Source organism: Mobula hypostoma, chromosome 24 (genome assembly GCF_963921235.1).
Source record: "Mobula hypostoma chromosome 24, sMobHyp1.1, whole genome shotgun sequence".
Lineage (NCBI taxonomy): Eukaryota > Metazoa > Chordata > Chondrichthyes > Myliobatiformes > Myliobatidae > Mobula > Mobula hypostoma.
The window spans coordinates 647,008-667,053 of record NC_086120.1 but is presented as its reverse complement, the minus strand read 5'-3'; the positions used below and the strand labels follow the sequence as shown (position 1 = coordinate 667,053).

The window sequence follows — 20,046 nt, the reverse complement described above, 5'->3', positions numbered from 1 at the left end:
CCTGCAAGTTAACCTTCAGGGTGTTCTGCACAAGGACTCCCAAGTCCCTTTGCATCTCAGATTTTTGGATTATCTCCCGGTTTAGAAAATAGTCTGTACATTTATTTTTACTACCAAAGTGTATGACCATGCATTTTCCAACATTGCATTTCATTTGCCACTTTCTTGTCCATTCCCCTGATCTGTCTAAGACGTTCTGCAGCCTATCTGTTTTCTCAACGCTACCTGCCCCTCCACCAATCTTTGTACCATCTGCAAACTTGGAAACAAAGCCATCTATTGCATCATCTAAGTCACTGATATACAGCACAAAAAGAGGCGACACCGACCCCTGGGGAACACCATTAGTCACTGGAAGCCAACCAGGAAAGGATCCTTTTATTCTCTCTCATTTCCTCCTAGTAATCAGCCAATGCTCCAATCATCTTCTGAAAGTCCAAATATACAACATCCGCTGCATCTGCTTTATCTAGTCTACTTGTAATCTCATTCCAACAAGCTTGCCAGGCAAGACTTTCTCTTAAGGAAACCATGCTGACTTTGTCCTATCTTGTCTTGTGTCAGCAAGTAGTCCATCACCTCATTCTTAACAATTGACACTAAACATCTTCCCAGCCACTGAGCTCAGGCTAACTGGTCTATAATTTACTTTCTGCTGCCTTTCTCCTTTCTTAAAGAGTGGAGAGACATTTGTAATTTTCCAGTCCTCTGGCATCATGTCTAATGATTTTTGAAAGGTCACTGCAAATGCCTCCACAATCTCTACCACCACCTCTTTCAGAACCCCAGGGTACAATTCATCTGGCCTGGGAGACCTCAGGTCATTTAGCTTTTTGAGCACCTTCTCATTTATAATAGTAACTTCTCTTCCTTCACACACTACAACATCTGGCACACTGCTACTTCTTCCACAGTGAAGATTGATGCAAAATACTCATTTAGTTCATCTGCCATCTCCTTGTCCCCCATTATTGTTTCTCTGGCCTCATTTTTGAGCAGTCCTATATCCACTCTGAAGGTCGTGAGTTCGAGCCCCAGCCGAGGCAACATGTTGTGTCCTTGAGCAAGGCACATAATCACACATTGCTCTGCAATGACACTGGTGCCAAGCTGTATGGGTCCTAATGCCCTTCCCTTGGACAATATTGGTGTCGTGGAGAGGGGAGACTTGCAGTATGGGCAACTGCTGGTCTTCCATACAACCTTGCCCAGGCCTGTGCCCTGGAGAGTGAAGGTCTTGCAAGTCCATGGTCTTGCAAGACTAACGGATGCCTTTAATTAATATCCACTCTCATCTCTCTTATTTTTTACATACTTGAAAAAGCTTTTACTATCCACTTTGATATTGCTTGCTTTCATATTTCATCTTTTCCCTTCTAATGATTCTGTATATTTTTAAAAACTTCCCAATCCTCTATCCTCCCATTAATTTTTGCTTTATTGTATGCTCACTCTTTCGCTTTTACATTAGCTTTGACTTTCCTTGTCAGTACAGTTGTACTATTTTGCCGTTTGAGTTTTTCTTCACTTTTGGAATCCATCTATCCTGTACCTTTCTCATTTTCCCCAGAAACTCTCACTATTGCTGCTCTGCTGTCATCCCTGCCAGCATCTACTTCCAGTTTACTTTGGCCAGCTCCTCTCTCACACCACTGTAATTTCCTTTACTCCACTGAAATACTGCTATGTCAGACTTTCAAATTTCAAGTTGAACTCTATCATGTTGTGATCACTGGCTCCTAAGGGCTTTTTTACCTTAAGCTCCCTTATCGCCTCCCTTTCTTTACATAACACCCAATCCAGTATAGCTGATCCCCTAGTTGCTTCAGTGACAAACTGCTCTAAAAAGCCATCTGGTAGGTATTCAAAAACTCACTCTCTTGAGATCTATTACCAACCTGATTTTCAAAGTTGACCTGCATGTTAAAATCTCCCATGACTATCATAATATTGCCCTTTTGACATGGCTTTTCTATATCCTGATGTAATCTGTGGTCCACATCCCAGCTACTGTTAGGAAGCCTGTATATAACTGCCAACAAGGTCCTTTTATCTTTGCAGCTTCTTAATTCAACCCACAAGGATTCAACATAGAACCATAGAAACTACAGCACAGAAACAGGCCTTTTTGGCCCTTCTTGGCTGTGCCGAACCATTTCCTGCCTAGTCCCACTGACCTGCACACGGACCATATCCCTCCATACACCTCCCATCCATGTATCTGTCCAATATATTCTTAAATGTTAAAAAAGAACCCACATTTACCACCTCGTCTGGCAGCTCATTCCATACTCCCACCACTCTCTGTGTGAAGAAGCCCCCGCTAATGTTCCCTTTAAAGTTCTCCCCCCTCACCCTTAACCCATGTCCTCTTTTTTTTCTCCCCTTGCCTCAGTGGAAAAAGCCTGCTTGCATTCACTCTATCTATACCCATCATAATTTTATATACCTCTATCAAATCTCCCTTCATTCTTCTACGCTCCAGGGAATAAAGTCCTAACCTGTTCAACCTTTCTCTGTAACTCAGTTTCTCAAGTCCCAGCAACATCCTTGTAAACCTTCTCTGTACTCTTTCAACCTTATTTATATCCTTCCTGTAATTTGGTGACCAAAACTGAACACAATACTCCAGATTTGGCCTCACCAATGCCTTATACAACCTCATCATAACATTCCAGCTCTTATACTCAATACTTTGATTAATAAAGGCAAATGTACCAAAAGCTCTCTGTATGACCCTATCTAGCTGTGACGCCACTTTTAGGGAATTTTGTATCTGTATTCCCAGATCCCTCTGTTCCACTGCACTCCTCAGTGCCTTACCATTAACCCTGTATGTTCTACCTTGGTTTGTCCTTCCATCATGCAATACCTCACACTTGTCTGTATTAAACTCCATCTGCCATTTTTCAGCCCATTTTTCCAGCTGGTCCAAGTCCCTCTGCAGGCTTTGAAAACTTTTCTCACTGTCTACTACACGTCCAATCTTTGTAACATCAGCAAATTTGCTGATCCAATTTACCACATTATCATCCAGATCATTGATATAGATGACAAATAACAATGGACCCAGCACTGATCCCTGTGGCACACCACTAGTCACAGGCCTCCACTCAGAGAAGCAATTCTCTACTACCACTCTCTGGCTTCTTCCATTGAGCCAATGTCTAATCCAATTTACCACCTCTCCATGTATACCTAGCGACTGAATTTTCCTAACTAACCTCCCATGCGGGACCTTGTCAAAGGCCTTACTGAAGTCCATGTAGACAATATCCACTGCCTTCCCTTCATCCACTTTCCTGGTAACCTCCTCGAAAAACTCCAGTAGATTGGTCAAACATGACCTACCACGCACAAAGCCATGTTGAACATCTTCCAATCCCAAGTCATATCTTTCTATTGATTTGATGTTATTCTTTACAAGCAGAGCCACGCCACCACAGGCATGACCACGTTAATGGGGCTATGTTACAGACCACTCTAAAGTCCAAGGGATTTTGAAGAACAAATTTGCAGAGAGATCGCAGACTGTTGCAAGAAACATAAGGTTGTTAAAACAAGTGATTTTAACTTTCCACATATTGACTGGAAATCCCATACTGTTAAAGGACTAGATGGGATAGAGTTCGTACGATGTATTAAGGAAATTTTTCTTCATCAGTATGTAGAAGTCCCAACGAGAGTGTGTAATTCTAGATCTGCTATTAGGAAATAGGACAGGGCAGATGACAGAAGTTTGTGTAAGGGAACACTTTGCATGCAGTGAGCACAATGCCATTAGTTTCAAAGTAAATATGCAAAAAGATAGGTCTGGTTTGTGGGTTCAGTCTCTAAATTAGAGAAAGGCCAATGTTGAAGGTTTATTTGTTTATTGATTAATTGATTGATTGATTGATTGGTATACAGTGCAGAGAATGCCCTTCCGGCCTTTCAAGCTGTCTGCCCAGCAACCCTCCATTTAATCCTAGCCTAGGGACACTTTACGATCACCAATTAACCTACCAACCAGTATGTCTTTGGACTGTGGGAGGAAACTGGAGCATCTGGCGGAAACCCATGCAGTCAGGGGGAGGAGTACAAACTCTTTACAGGAGGCAGCGGGAAGTGAACCTGGGTCACCTGTACTGTAAAGTGGTGTGTTAATCACTATGTTACCACGCCACATAGTGGCATCAGAGAGAATCTGGCAAGTGTGGATTGGGACAGGCCATTTTCTGGCAAAGGTGTACTTAGTAAGTGGGAGGCCTTCAAAGTGAAGTTTTGAGAGTACAAAGCTTGTATGTGCCTGTCAGAATAAAAGGTAAAGATAACAGATGTAGAGCATTGGTTTTCAAGAGGTGTTGAGGCCTTGGTTATGGAAAAAAGTAGGTGCATTGAGATATAGGCAGGTAGGAACAAATGAGGTGCTTATGGAGTATAAGAAATGCAAGAGATCCCTTAAGAAAGTATTCAGGAGGGCTAAAAGATGGCATGAAGGTGCCTTAGCAGACAATGTGAAGGAGAATCCAACGGGATTCTACAGATATGTTAAGAGCAAAGGGATTGTAAAGGACAAAAATGGTTTTCTTGAAGATCAGAATGGTAATCCATGCATGGGGCCAAAATACATGGGGAAGATCTTAACTTCATTTTTTTGCATCTGCATTTACTCAGGAATCAGACACAAAGTCTATAGAAGTGAGGCAAAATGGCATCAACTTCATGAACTCTATATAGATTACAAAGGAGGAGGTGTTTGCTGTCCTGAGGCAAGTTAGTGAGGATAAACCCCCAGGGCCCATGCAAGAGGCAAATGCAGAAATTGCCGGAGCCTGAGCAGAGATATTTAAATCATCCTTAGCAACAGCTGAGCTACGAAGATAGCCAATATTTTTCTGCTGTTTAAAAAAAGCTCTAAAAATAAAGCAGGAAATTATAGGCCATTGAGCCTGACATCAACAGTGGGAAAGTTTTTGGAAGGCATTCTAAGGGACAGGATATATGAGTATTTGAATAGACATGGATTGATTAAGGATAGACAACATGGCTTTGTGTGTGGTAGGTTACCTCTAACCAATCTTATAGAGTGTTTGAGGAAGTTACCAGGAAAGTGGATGTTGTCTACGTGGAACTTAGCAAGGCATTTGACAAGGTCCCTCATGGAAAGTTGATAGAGAAGATTCAGTTGCTCAGCATTCAAGGTGAGGTAGTAAATTGAATTAGACATTGGCTTTGTGGGAGAAGCCAGAGAGTGGTCATAGATGGTTGTCTCTCTGATTAGTGGCCTGTGACTAGTGGAGTGCCACAGGGATCGATGGTGTTGTTTGTCATCTATATCAACAATCTGGACGATAATGTGGTTAAATGGATCAGCAAATGTGCCAATGATAGCAAGATTGAGGGTGGAGTGGACAGCGAGAAAGGCTATCATTGGCATGCAGCGGGATCTGAACCAGCTGGAAAAATGGCAGATGTAATTTAATGCAGACAAGTGTGATGTGTTGCACTTTAGAGTAGGCCTTACACAGTAAATGATAGGGTACTGAGGAATGCAGTGGAACAAAGGGATGTGGGAATAAAGGAAAGGTACGTCACATCCGGAGTTTCTCCGGTTAGCGGACGATTTCCCTCCACGCCTCTCTGACGCAGTGGGGAACCGCGTACGAGGCAAGTTACAGCAGTGGTTTGCCATTGCCTCCTGCCGGGTGAGTTTCCAAAGAGATCACCAGCTCGTAACCCAGCACGGATGGAAAGCGTGCAGGGGAGTCAGCTGGATTCAAACTCGGGGCCTTTCACCCAGAAGTCTGGCACTGATGCCACTGCGCAGGTCCATAATTCATTGAAAATGGTGTCACATGTAGATAGGATTGTAAGGAAAGCTTTTGGCACATTGGCCTTGTATTGAGTGCAGGAGATGGGATGTTATTTTGAAATTGTACAAGGTGTTGATGAGGCCTAATTTAGGGTATTGTGTACAGGTTTGGTCAGCTACCTACAGGGAAGATGTAAACAAGGTTGAAAGAGTACTGAGAAATTTTACAAGGTTGTTGCTGGGTCTGGTGGGCCTGAGTTATATGGAAAGATTGAATAGATTAGGACTTCATTCCTTGGAATGTAAAAGACTGAGGGGAGATTTGATAGAGGGATACAAAATTATGAAGGGTATAGATAGGGTAAATGCAAATAGGCTTGTTCCACTGAGGGTGGGTGGGGCTACAACTAGAGGTCATGGGTTAAGGGAGAAAGGTGAAAAGTTCAAGGAGTAAAATTCATCAGAGGGCTGTGAGAGTGTGGAACAAGCTGCCTATGCAAATGGTGCATGTGACCTCTATTCTTGTGCCTCCATCCTATTTGTTTGTACGGGATAGCACAGTAATAACACCTTCCATCACACTGCTACTGGGTCAGATTAGATTGAGTGTGCAATACATGACTGGATTGAAATAAAACATGGAACAATACAGCACAGCAACGGGTTCTTTGGCCCACGAAGTCATTACTGACACGATCTTGTACAGATCTCACTGTTCTGATCCATATAACAAAAGCTCTCCTTCCTGAATCAATTCCAGAGCCATGTATTCAAATGTACTGCTTTTGTATTTCTTCCCTCTCTGGCAGGTGGCACAGTGAGTAATCCTGAAATTATAAACCCAGAGGTCCTGCTAACTTAATCCCGAAATACTCTCTGCATTTCTCTTCCTCCCTGTATCATTGGTATCTGTATGGGCCAACCAAATTGCCAACAATATGGCCTTACCATCCAGACGAGGGTTCCCCAACCTTTTTTTGCACCATGGACCGGTTTAATATTGACAATATTCTTGCGCACCAGCCAACCGGGGTGGGGGGGGGGGGGTGGTGGGAGGGTGGTCAAGTAGGGTTAAACTCACCTCAACATGTCTTCTACAGTTAGGGTTGCTAACTTTCTCACTCCCAAATAAGGGACAAAAGTAGCAGTCAAATCCCGAGACACTTTACCCCAGGAAAGACTACCATGACCATGAAGCCTTGCACCTGTGTGAGCATGTGCATACGTGCCGATTTTTTTCCCTCACAAATCGGTTTCGCCTTCATCTTCCCGACTACTGTACATACATTATTTCTACTTTATATAGGCTGTGTATTTATAGTATCATTCCTGCTTTTACTATATGTTAGTGTTATTTTAGGTTTTATGTGTTATTTGGTATGATTTCGTAGGTCATTTTTTGGGTCTGGGAACGCTCAAAAATTTTTCCCATATAAATGAATGGTAATTGCTTCTTCACTTTATGCTATTTCGGCACGAAAGGTTTCATAGGAACGCTCTACCTGAGCAGGGGGAAATACGGGACAGTTGGCAACCCTATGTTCAAGTTCAACAGAGCGTGACAGGGAGTGAGGAAAGGTGCAGCTGACTCATATCGCTTCCTCGCGGACTGGTAGCATATGCTTTGTGGCCTGGTGGTTGGGGACCGCTGATCCAGACCATACCTTATTCTCATTGCTGCCATCATGCAGGAGGTACAGGACCCTGAAGACCCAACCCCAAAGTTCAACAACAGTTTATTTCCTGTTGCCATCAGTTCAAATTAAAATTATCAAAGTGAATCCAAGAAGGTGCCAGCAACCAACAGAGACATTCTGCAAACGGCTCACAGAACTACTTCTTGTAAATGTTTATCCTGAATTACGATCGATTGCAGCCAGTAATTTCCATTTTGATGTTGTAATTTTGGGCTGACATTTTTGCTATTTTCTATTTGGCCAGGTTGAGAGCGGAGTGTGCAGCTACTGTTTCCTAATGGCGGAATGTGATCCCATTGTCGGCTCCATTACTTCTCGCTGATTAAAGCGTCAAGCAAGATCGAAATCAATGAGGACGAGAGCGAAAGTCGTGGGTTTTCCACACTGTCTTGATGCATTTGACTGGTACCCCTCACTGCTGCCAGGGGAAGGAGTAGGAATCTTGGGTCACATGCTACAAGGTTCGATCGCAGCTGTGGGACTGTTCTCCAGAGGACTCTGCAGTTTGACGTTTAATATCCTCAGCAGTGAACATGCTCCAATACTGTGGACTTGTTTTTTTGGAGGATTCTGTGTGTTTCTCGTTACTCTTTTTGCTATTTATGGGAGTTGATTGAGATGCTTTGGCACAGAACTGTCTCTATGCCTGCGGGAGGGCAAATCTCAGGGTTGTATACATACATTAATGATAAATGTACTTTGAAATTTTGAAGGCCACTTTATTAGTACACCTACTTATTAATGCAAATATCTAATCAGCCGGTTCTGTGACAACAATTGAATGCATAAAAGCATGCAGACATGGTCAAAAGTTTCAGTTGTTAGACCAAACATCACAATGGGGAAGTAATACGATATCAGTGACTTTGACCATGGAATGACTATGGGTGTCAGGCAGGATGGCTCGAGTATCTCAGAAACTGCTGATCTTCTGTTTGTTATTTTTAAAGAATGCAAGACAGCCTCTAGAATTTACGGAGAATGTAAAAGAAATCCAGTGAGTGGTAGTTCTATGAGAGAAAACACCTTGTTAATGAGGAAGATCAGACTGGTTTAAGCTGGCAGGAAGATGATAGTAACTCAAATAAACATGGGTAAAAGAAGAGCATAGAATCTCTGAATGCATAGAGGTGAACCTTGAATCAGATGAGCTACAGCTTATCTGGTGAAGACCAGATTGGCTTCCATTCCTGCACCTAAACAAGGGACCACTGAGTGTATCTGGAGGAAAACGCACAGAGGATGCAGTGGGGGATCAAAAAGGCAAGGAAGGAGGTCCGGGTCGAGACAACAGAGACTTATGGAGAAGAGGAGTTCGGTGGCTAATAAAATGGACGAGTTGACAGCACTAGCCAGGAGTCAGAGAACATTTTGGGTGAGCAGTGTTATGTGTTCTACTGGAACATGGCTGCATATGGACGTACCCGATAAAAACTTTTCCATGGAGGGCTTCCATACCGTTCGGGCTGACCGAAAGTGCACTGAAAGCGGTAAGCGTAAAGGAGTTGGGGGCTTGCTGTTCTGGTTAACAACGGATGATGCAATCCTGGTCATATTACGATCGAGGAACTTGTTTGTAGCCCAGATATTGAACTTTTTGCAATTGGACTCCGGCTATATTCCACCGAGATACAACAGTGGACGTCATGGGAGGTTGTTCCTGCCTGTGGCCATCGAACTTGCAGCTCCTCCTGTGGAGGGTCAGACACCCTGAGCCACTAGGCTGGTCCTGGATTTATTTCCATCTGGCATAGTTTGCATATTGTTGTTTGATTGTTGGTGGTTTTTGTATTGCTATATTTACGCTCTATTCTTGGTTGGTGCAGGTATAACGAAACTCAATTTCCCTCGGGATCAATAAAGTATGTCTATGTCACCATCTACCACCCTGAGATTTTCTTACAGAACAAAGAAATACAATAGAATCGATGAAATCCACACATTAGTTGTCAGCTAATAGTGTTCTACATCCCAAATGTGGGAGATTGGGGAGGGATCATGTTTACCTGCTGGCTAATTCAGCAGCGTGCCCATGGATCTACTGGAGCAGTGGCAGGACACACCACCGGCAGCAAGGTCTGTTTATAGACAGTGAGGTGACCACACCAAAGGTTCAGTCAGATAACTAGATGTCTACCAGGACAGGTAGGCAAGTTTTGATGGATTTGCCTGTGGCTGTTTCTCTCTTGAATAAGTATATTATCTTTGATGCTATTAAGGGGCGTTGGGGGTAAGTAATAACCTCTCTGAAGAAGAGAACAGCAGTAGCCAAATCAATAGCACTGTTGTATAGTAGGGTGGGTCAAAGTCAAAGCAAACTATCAAACTGCATATGTCACAATATACTACTTTAAGCAACACACAGAGAAAATGCTGGTGAAACGCAGCAGGCCAGGCAGCATCTATAGGAAGAGGTACAGTCGACGTTTCAGGCTGAGACCCTTCGTCAGGCCTGATTTCAGTTAGTCCTGACGAAGGGTCTCGGCCCGAAACATCGACTGTACCTCTTCCTGTAAAAGCTGCCTGGCCTGCTGCGTTTCACCAGCAATTTTTGTGTTTCTTGAATTTCCAGCATCTGCAGATTTCCTTGTGTTTGCGTTTTTAAAAATACTACCTTAAAATTTTTTGTTTTGCAGGTCTTTATAGGAAAATAAGTTACAGTATAATTAGGAAAACTATAAATAATGAAGATTGACAAGCAACCAATCTGCAAAAGACAAATCATGCAAATAATAATAAAAATAATTAACACAGAGGACATGAGTGGTAGAGTCCTTGAAAATGACTCATATGTTGTGAAATCAGTTCAGTGTTGAAGTGAGTCAAGTTATCTACACTGGTTCAGGAACTTGATAGTTGTAGGGTATTGACTGTTCCTGATCTTGGTGTTGTGGAATCCAAGGCTCCTGTACCGTTTGCTCAATGGTAGTAGTGAGAAGAGAGCATGGCCTAAAATAATGGGGGGTACTTGATGATGGATGGTGCTTGTACGGCAGCACTCCTTGTAAAAATGCTCAGTCATGGAGAGGGTTTTGTCAGTGATGAACTAGGCCTTATCCACTACTTTCTGAAGGATTTTCCCTACCAGGTTATGATGCAACCGGTCAATACACTCTCCACCACATACTTGCAGAATTTTGTTAAGTTTTCTAAGTCATGCCAAATCTTCACAAACTTCAAAGGAACTGAAGGTGCTGCTGTGCTTTCTTTGTGATTGCACTGAGTGCTGACCCTCTCCATCTCCCATTCCCCAATAAGGACTGGCTCATCTACATCGACTGTACCTCTTCCTGTAAAAGCTGCCTGGCCTGCTGCATTCACCAGCATTTTTTGTGTTTCTTGAATTTCTTCTAGACTCCTCTTCTAGAAGTCAATAATCAGCTCCTTGGTCTTGCTGATATTGAGTGAGGGATTGTTGTTGGAGTACCATTCAGCCCAATTTTTAGTCTCGCTCCCTTATGCTGATTCATCAGCCCCTTTGATTTGGCCAATAACAGTGGTGTCAAGAGCAAACCTAAATATGCCATTGGGGCTCCACTTGGCCTCAGTCATAAGGATAAAACAAGTAGAACACAGGGCTAAGCATACAGCCTTGTGGTGCACCTGTATTGATGGAAATTGTGAGGAATGTTGAAGCCAATCCAAACTGACTGAGGTCTGCAAGTGAGGAAATCAAGGATCTAATTGTACAATGAAATATTGAGGCCAAGGTTTTGAACCTTGTGGATTAGCTTTGATGGGATAAAGTTGAATGCTGAGCTGTAATTGATAAAGAGCATCCTGATGTATGCATCTTTGCTATCTAGATGTTCAGAGGGACTAAAGAACTATTAAAGATTCACCACCACAGTAGCATAGCAGTTAGCACAGGTCAGGGCAATGGAGTTCAGAGTTCAATTCTGGTGCCATCTGCAAGAAGGTTCTACGTTTTTCTCGTGACTGTGTTCGTTTTCTCCCACAGCCCAAAGGCACAGTGATTAGTATGTTGGCCATTGTGAATTGTCCTGTGGTTAGGCTGGAGCTGTGAACAGGTGGATTACTGGGCAGTGCCGATTGTTGGGCCAGAAGGGCCTGTTCCATGCTGCATCTCTAAACAATGCAACAGGATGTACTCTCAGTGGTCACTGTATTAGGTACCTGCTCATTAATGAAAGCATTTAATCAATCATGTGGCAACTGCAGTCATAGTCAAGAGGTTCAGGTCAAACATCAGAATGGGTTAAGAAACGTGATCCAAGTGACTGACGTGAAATGATGGTTGATGCCAAACGGGGTGGTTTGAGTATCCCAGAAACTGCTGATATCCAAGGATTTTCACCAAAACAGTCTTACAGAGAATGGTGTGAGAAACAGAACATAGTGATTGGCAGTTCTGTAGGTGAAACCTCCTTGCAAATGAAGAGGTCAAAGGAGAATGGCCAGACTGGTTCAAGCTGACAAGAAGGCCCAAATAATCACACTACAACAGCAGCGTGCAGAAGAGCATCTCTCTGAACACACATCAAAACCCTTTATGTTGATCGGCTACAGCAGTAGAACACAAAGAGCGTATCTGAGTTACAGGTAATAGAAACATAGAAACATAGAAAATAGGTGCAGGAGTAGGCCATTCGGCCCTTCGAGCCTGCACCGCCATTTATTATGATCATGGCTGATCATCCAACTCAGAACCCAGCCTTCCCTCCATACCCCCTGACCCCTGTAGCCACAAGGGCCATATCTAACTTCCTTTTAAACATAGCTAATGAACTGGCCTCAACAGTTTGCTGTGGCAGAGAATTCCACAGATTCACCACTCTCTGTGTGAAGAAGTTTTTCCTAACCTCGGTCCTAAAAGGCTTCCCCTCTATCCTCAAACTGTGACCCCTCGTTCTAGACCTCCCCAACATCGGGAACAATCTTCCTGCATCTAGCCTGTCCAATCCCTTTAGGATCTTATACGTTTCAATCAGATCCCCCCTCAATCTTCTAAATTCCAACGAGTACAAGCCCAGTTCATCCAGTCTTTCTTCATATGAAAGACCTGCCATCCCAGGAATCAATCTGGTGAACCTTCTTTGTACTCCCTCTATGGCAAAGATGTCTTTCCTCAGATTAGGGGACCAAAACTGCACACAATACTCCAGGTGTGGTCTCACCAAGGCCTTGTACAACTGCAGTAGTACCTCCCTGCTCCTGTACTCGAATCCTCTCGCTATAAATGCCAGCATACCGTTCGCCTTTTTCACCGCCTGCTGTACCTGCATGCCCACTTTCAATGACTGGTGTATAATGACACCCAGGTCTCGTTGCACCTCCCCTTTTCCTAATCGGCCACCATTCAGATAATAATCTGTTTTCCTATTTTTGCCACCAAAGTGGATAACTTCACATTTATCCACATTAAATTGCATCTGCCATGAGTTTGCCCACTCACCCAACCTATCCAAGTCACCCTGCATCCTCTTAGCATCCTCCTCACTGCTAACACTGCCACCCAGCTTCGTGTCATCCGCAAACTTGGAGATGCTGCATTTAATTCCCTCATCCAAGTCATTAATATATATTGTAAACAACTGGGGTCCCAGCACTGAGCCTTGCGGTACCCCACTAGTCACCGCCTGCCATTCTGAAAAGGTCCCGTTTATTCCCACTCTTTGCTTCCTGTCTGCTAACCAATTCTCCACCCACACCAATACCTTACCCCCAATACCGTGTGCTTTAAGTTTGCACACTAATCTCCTATGTGGGACCTTGTCAAAAGCCTTTTGAAAATCCAAATATACCACATCCACTGGTTCTCCCCTATCCACTCTACTAGTTACATCCTCAAAAAATTCTATGAGATTCGTCAGACATGATTTTCCTTTCACAAATCCATGCTGACTTTGTCCGATCATTTCACCGCTTTCCAAATGTGCTGTTATCACATCCTTGATAACTGACTCCAGCAGTTTCCCCACCACCGACGTTAGGCTAACCGGCCTATAATTCCCCGGTTTCTCTCTCCCTCCTTTTTTAAAAAGTGGGGTTACATTAGCCACCCTCCAATCCTCAGGAACTAGTCCAGAATCTAACGAGTTTTGAAAAATTATCACTAATGCATCCACTATTTCTTGGGCCACTTCCTTAAGCACTCTGGGATGCAGACCATCTGGCCCTGGGGATTTATCTGCCTTCAATCCCTTCAATTTACCTAACACCACTTCCCTACTAACATGTATTTCGCTCAGTTCCTCCATCTCACTGGACCCTCTGTCCCTTACTATTTCTGGAAGATTATTTATGTCCTCCTTAGTGAAGACAGAACCAAAGTAATTATTCAATTGGTCTGCCATGTCCTTGCTCCCCATAATCAATTCACCTGTTTCTGTTTGCAGGGGACCTACATTTGTCTTTATCAGTCTTTTCCTTTTTACATATCTATAAAAGCATTTACAGTCCGTTTTTATGTTCTCTGCCAGTTTTCTCTCATAATCTTTTTTCCCCTTCCTAATTAAGCCCTTTGTCCTCCTCTGCTGAACTCTGAATTTCTCCCAGTCCTCAGGTGAGCCACTTTCTCTGGCTAATTTGTATGCTACTTCTTTGGAATTGATACTATCCCTAATTTCTCTTGTCAGCCACGGGTGCACTACCTTCCTTGATTTATTCTTTTGCCAAACTGGGATGAACAATTGTTGTAGTTCATCCATGCAACCTTTAAATGCCTGCCATTGCATATCCACCGTCAATCCTTGAAGTGTCATTTGCCAGTCTATCTTAGCTAATTCATGTCTCATACCTTCAAAGTTACCCCTCTTTAAGTTCAGAACCTTTGTTTCTGAATTAACTACGTCACTCTCCATGTTAATGAAGAATTCCACCATATTATGGTCACTCTTACCCAAGGGGCCTCTCACGACAAGATCGCTAATTAACCCTTCCTCATTGCTCAAAACCCAGTCCAGAATAGCCTGCTCTCTAGTCGGTTCCTCGACATGTTGGTTCAAAAAACCATCCCGCATACATTCCAAGAAATCCTCTTCCTCAGCAATGGGCAGAGAAGTGGCAGATGGAGTTCAGTTTGGGCACTTGCAAAGTGTTTCACTTTAATAGGTCAAATAAGAAGATGCAGTTAGTGGTAGGCTCTTTTGAACTTGGGGGATCTTGGGGTCAAAGCAATTATACTGAAAATGACTACACAAGTGGATAATGTGGTAGCTATATAAAAGTTCAGTCAAACCACACTTGCAGCATTGTGTGCAATTCTGATCACCTCATTATAGGAAGGAGTGGGGACTGTACACAAGAGGTTTACCAGGATGCTGCCTGAAGTTACTTTGATCAAACTTGGGCTGTACTTCTTCGACCATCTGAAGATGAAAGGACATCTGACAGAGGAATAAATAGGGTGGACAGTCAGAATATGTTCTCCAGGGCAGAAATACAGAACATTAATAATGAATGTGTCTTTAAGGCCTGAGAGGGGTATAGTTTAAAGGCATCATGAGGGGAAATATTTCTTTTAGAGTAGTGTGTGCCTGGAATGCATTACAAGTAGCAAGCAGTTTGGTAGATTGTAAGAGGCTTTTAGATAGACGCATGAATACAATATGAATGGAGAGACATAGATGATGCACTTAATTAGTGTCGAGAGGGTGCAGGAGTGGTTTACTAGGATGCTGCATGGATTAGAGGGCTTGTGCTATGAAACTTTGGACAAACTTCGCTAGTTTTCTCTGGAGCATCATGGAAGTCTAACATTATGATAGACACAGCCAGAATATTGGTGATGGCAGTAAATATGATAAATGGCTCTTGGACACATTGATTAAACTGTTGGTTTAAAACAAATCGTAACAAATACTTTTGTGCCTGAACAAAACTATTGGGAGAAGGCTATGAAGGAAGGAATCAGTTACCTAGAGCAGATGATTTAAAATTAGTCAAGAAAGGGAAGTTTAAAAACTTTTGCAAATTGAAATGCAGCATGTGCTGCTAAAGATTAAAAACTGCAAATACTGGAAATCTGAAATAAAAGATTATACTGGAAGCATAGAGTATCTGTGGATTCTCTGCATTGTGTGTATTTCTTAATTTTGATCAACCTTTCAACCTGAAAACCACCTCGTTTCCTGGCTTATTGATTGCAGCATTTGCTATTTTTAAATGCTATAAAAAGAGTTCTAAAATATCACTAATGGCTTTCATTTTAACTGCCAGAACTATTAGCAGCAGGTTCAATAGTGAAACATGGGAAGTGGGACCAACTGGTCCCAAAGCTGACATGGACAGGATGAATGGGTAAGAAATTAAGAGGACAGTAAGGTGAGGACATTCAGAACACCAACAATGCCTTTGCTGCTCTGTTGTCATTTAATATTGAGGTTTAATATCATGCTTCTTTATGAATTACTGGTGGAAATCAGGAATCCTAAGAAAGGGAATGGTGAGCATCTGTGTAACAATCTGTTTCCAAACGATTATTTGTAATCTGTGCAACACATACAGGAATGTTGATCGTTTACTCCCCTCCACAGATGCTGCCTCACCTGTTGAGTTCCTCCAGCACTTTGTGTGGGTGTTGCTCATGATTTCCATTATCTGTAGAATCACTTATCTGTGATTTGTAATTTTTTCCAGCCAAAACCTGGACCTTCAGCACGCCAATTATAGAGGCAGTATTGTCACAGGACAGAACCTGACAGTATTGCAAAACAGTGAGCAGTAAACCCAGCATACACTGAAGTGTTGTAGTGCCAGACTGGTGATATTTTCTGGTCTATTGGATGCTACTCCAATACTCACATTGTTTTTTGTTTAAATGTTACGGCTTTTTAAGAATAATTTTCCCAGGATACACAACAAAAAGAAAGGGACAGCAGGAATCATGGCCCTTGGAACTAAACTACTAACATATTGGACACAAGGTCTACATCTGCATAGGTAGACTGTGCAAGATACTGCTGCACTCCAATTGACACACTCCAGTTGTGGAACCCCTGAAAGGAGATGCAAAATGGTACAATCCAAACTGTAGAATGGCTCTAAGAACAACAATCTGTTCCAACTGTATTTATTCTAAAATTAGGCTAAGTTACAGCCAGATATTTGCCATCAAGCAGCCAGAAATACTTTACACTGAACTGGCCAGCAAGGTGTGTACGTGTAGGACAAGGGACATTTGTACAGAGTCGTACTAAGGGAGGAAGGGAAAGGAGAGAAGTTCTTGTTTTAAGCAGCACTGCAACTTTAGGACAAGTAGAACAAGAACTAAAATGTAACAAAGATGCAATCAAGTGAAAACAGAAAACTGCTCACATGGAAACAGCAATGCAATTTTCCCACATACTGAGGCAGTTAAAATAAGCCCTTAGTAGCTATGATGACAGTTACAAACAAGATGAGCTGAAACACTTAGATAAAGGAACAGCAACCAGACACAAAAAAGTCAGAAAAATAAAGAATGAAGCAGTTTATTGAAGAAGCAAGTACTACATTGGCCAGAGCTGTTGACGGTAGTAAAAGAAAATTGCATAATCTGAAACAGTGTACATTGGTGAATGCATTCATACAGCTACAAATTCATTAGAAAATTATTTTAATTTTCTTTGCATTACAAACATTTCTTCTCAATAGAAGAGGAATTGTTTTCTGAAAAACCCTTTTACATATGAAACCTGACAGCTGTTTCTTTTAATCAAAATATACAAGACAATGCTTCCATATAAAAACCGGTTTTGTTCCCCTTAGCCTCTCTAGGTAAAAAAGTATGAATATTTACACCTTTTTCAAACATTCTTTACAGCTGAAAAGAGGGAATATTTCTTTAAAGAAAGACAAAAAAATAGTGGTGGTGTATTTTTGTCTGAAGGCTGCATACATCAAGTAAACAGCATAAAAAACCAGTAACAAAGATTGAATCCACTAAGCATACAGCCACCATCCTAGGTGCACAATGCAGTATTACAATAATACGAGGGCTAGAGGAGGAATTGTAAAATGTGAAGAACTAAGACTTCAGAAGGCACAACAACTTTGGTCCATGAAACCCTGAAAACAAAACCCTAAAAATCCACTGACATATGTCATTCACTGAACAATCTTTCCTTAAAGTAAACTATTGCTCATTTAATAGTTTTAGGCACAAGATGAATATGGTCATTAATGAGCTTTCTTACACACAATCAGTCCAAAGCACAAATATTCTTGTTATGACTCCAGCATTTTGCCCATATTATGGAATGTTTGGATTTGACTTTTTTTCTCTTTGCCACTACAAGGAAAAACAGAGAGTTACACTTTGACAACGGGAAAACAATTACAGATAATTTTAATCTAAGTGCTAAGAAACTAGTTTTCAGTAATGGATGATTAAAGACCATTAGCATTTCAATAAAAGTTAGGACTCAGTACATTCCAAAAGGGCATGAAAATGCTACAAAATCCACAAGTCATGCCAAGTTAAGCAAGCAAAGTCCTTAACCGTCCAAAATTTAAAAAAAGACTGCAGCAAATTGTCATAACACTTCAATGTGGTAGCACTGCTGTGACAAGGCTCACCAATTCAACCTTACAGTTCTGCAATTCCCAGGTCAAACTAAACCAGATTTGTAAAATGAATCTCAACAAGTCAAAATCTTGCCAACAGTGTGACAACTCAGTGGGAGACTACCGGTTATTTGGTGGAAAATCTACGCATCTATCCCGTATTACCATACAGGAGGACCAGTAGCCCTCCCACCTGCTGTACTTTGCTAGCAACCTAAAGGAAATAATAGGTAACAAGTGTCTGATTGTACTGAAGTGCACAACAACAGTATGAAGTCAAAACCAATGCCCAAAGAGGCCAACATCCAGTTTCTGCATCAGCAGACTCAAGTACTATAGTGAACAGCCAGTAATAGGACCCTCTTTAACAACGCTGTATTCATGCATAAGGGAACTACGCAGGATAAAAATGGAATGAAATATTGGGTAGCAAAAAGACAGATTTATCGAAGAGCAAAAAATAAAATGAAAGCAGTTTACCAAATACAACTAAAAAACTGCACACCAATGTCAGCATTTCAGCAGTTCCCAAATGAATTAGCAGGTGCCAGTGCACACTGCAGAAAACTGACATCACACTAGGTTTGCTCACTTAATGGAGGTGTGAAGAACAGAAACTTCAGCTCAAAAATGATTAAAATAAAAAAAAATCTAAGATACAAGGTAGAAAATACACATTCTATGGATTAAGATAATAAAACACACCCCAACTATAAAATACAGATAGATACTGAATATAGAAGGCAACAAGTTTAGACCATTCAATATTGGGACTGTTCCAGGTTATGAGGTGGGCACTTTTCTTTGCAAAGCAGGATAGTACAATTTCCTCCAGGAAGGTCACCACTAGCTAGGATTATTAACATAATCAAGATCTTCTGTATGGAGGCTACAACTTAACACGCCTAGGTGGGGCCTGGAGACGTGGGATTGCCAAATAGCTGCCTTTTCCTTAAGAAAATGCATTACGTTAATATCCATCCAATTACTTGAAGTGTGCCCTTTAATCTACCAGCTCATTCAGTGAAATCCAATAGAACATATATAGATAATTCTTTTCAAAAAAACTGACAGCTTCAACTAAAAATATCATTTCTGAACAAAAATTCTTGCTGGCTGAGAAATACAGCTGCCTGTAGCAACTCTCATATCTGCACTGCTTCAATTAAACATATACAACACACTTGAGTTGGATGGATAGAGGACAGCAAACTTCGGATACAATGGTCAATTTTAGGCTAATTCAAACCTACGACCTCCCCACCCTCCCGTCAGTTGAATAACGACAACATTTAAGAGAAAACAGGCAGCAAACATTGCTTGTACAAACTCTAAAACATACAACCAGAAACAGACTCAATTTCAAAATGGCCCATGTTTCATTAAGACATTAAGGCACAGAGTAATCATTTAAATGAAAATATGCTTAAATTATCCACACTTCTGTATTATAGTGGTATGGATACCCAAAGGGAAAGGGGTGAGGGTGATTTAAAAAATTCAAAAAGGTGTATTATACAACCTGAAATTAGGTGCAGCATTGGGTAATCCAGAAGAGATATATTTGCATTTTGTAAACTTTTGGAAGAATTTCAAATGGTAAAGTGTAATATTAGCATAAGCCAATCAGTGATAAACTAACTGGGACTGGCAGCACTGCTACCTAAAAAGATAGGATGTCATTGCAGCAAACTTTTCTCAAAAATAAAGAACTGTGGTCACTTTTGGGTAATTTTTCAGCTCTGCAGCTGCTCTGAGGTTTAGTGGTGTCTCTGGAATAAAAAGAATCATTGTGCCCATTGGCCAAACTGGACTCCAGGAAATGGCTGGAAATCCATGTCAAAACTTCAAATAGTTGACTTGGAGAAAGAAACTCTGAGATGGTGATTTTCCCCAAGATCATGATTATGAAGATCAATAAGGGCTTGGATTGCCTCTTCCACTGAACTCATCTGGATGAGAGCCATCTTGCGATCCTTCCTAAAAGCACAAACAAAAATTTTCAACAACGCCAGTTAAACCCCACAAAGTTCAATGAAAAACTGA

General features: G+C 41.8%; 1 protein-coding gene across 7 annotated transcripts in view; it reads right to left on the bottom strand.

Annotated features, from left to right (window-relative positions):
• Positions 1–16,909: 16,909 nt before the first annotated feature.
• The window catches only part of LOC134337450 (polypyrimidine tract-binding protein 1-like), a 39,505-nt gene continuing 36,368 nt past the window's right edge, over positions 16,910–20,046 (bottom strand). For all 7 annotated transcript variants that reach the window (XM_063032469.1, XM_063032472.1, XM_063032468.1 and 4 more), the window contains one exon: positions 16,910–19,980. In XM_063032469.1, coding sequence (XP_062888539.1) covers positions 19,848–19,980 — 133 coding nt within the window. In that variant the 3' untranslated portion in view covers positions 16,910–19,847. The remainder of the gene's footprint in view (positions 19,981–20,046) is intronic.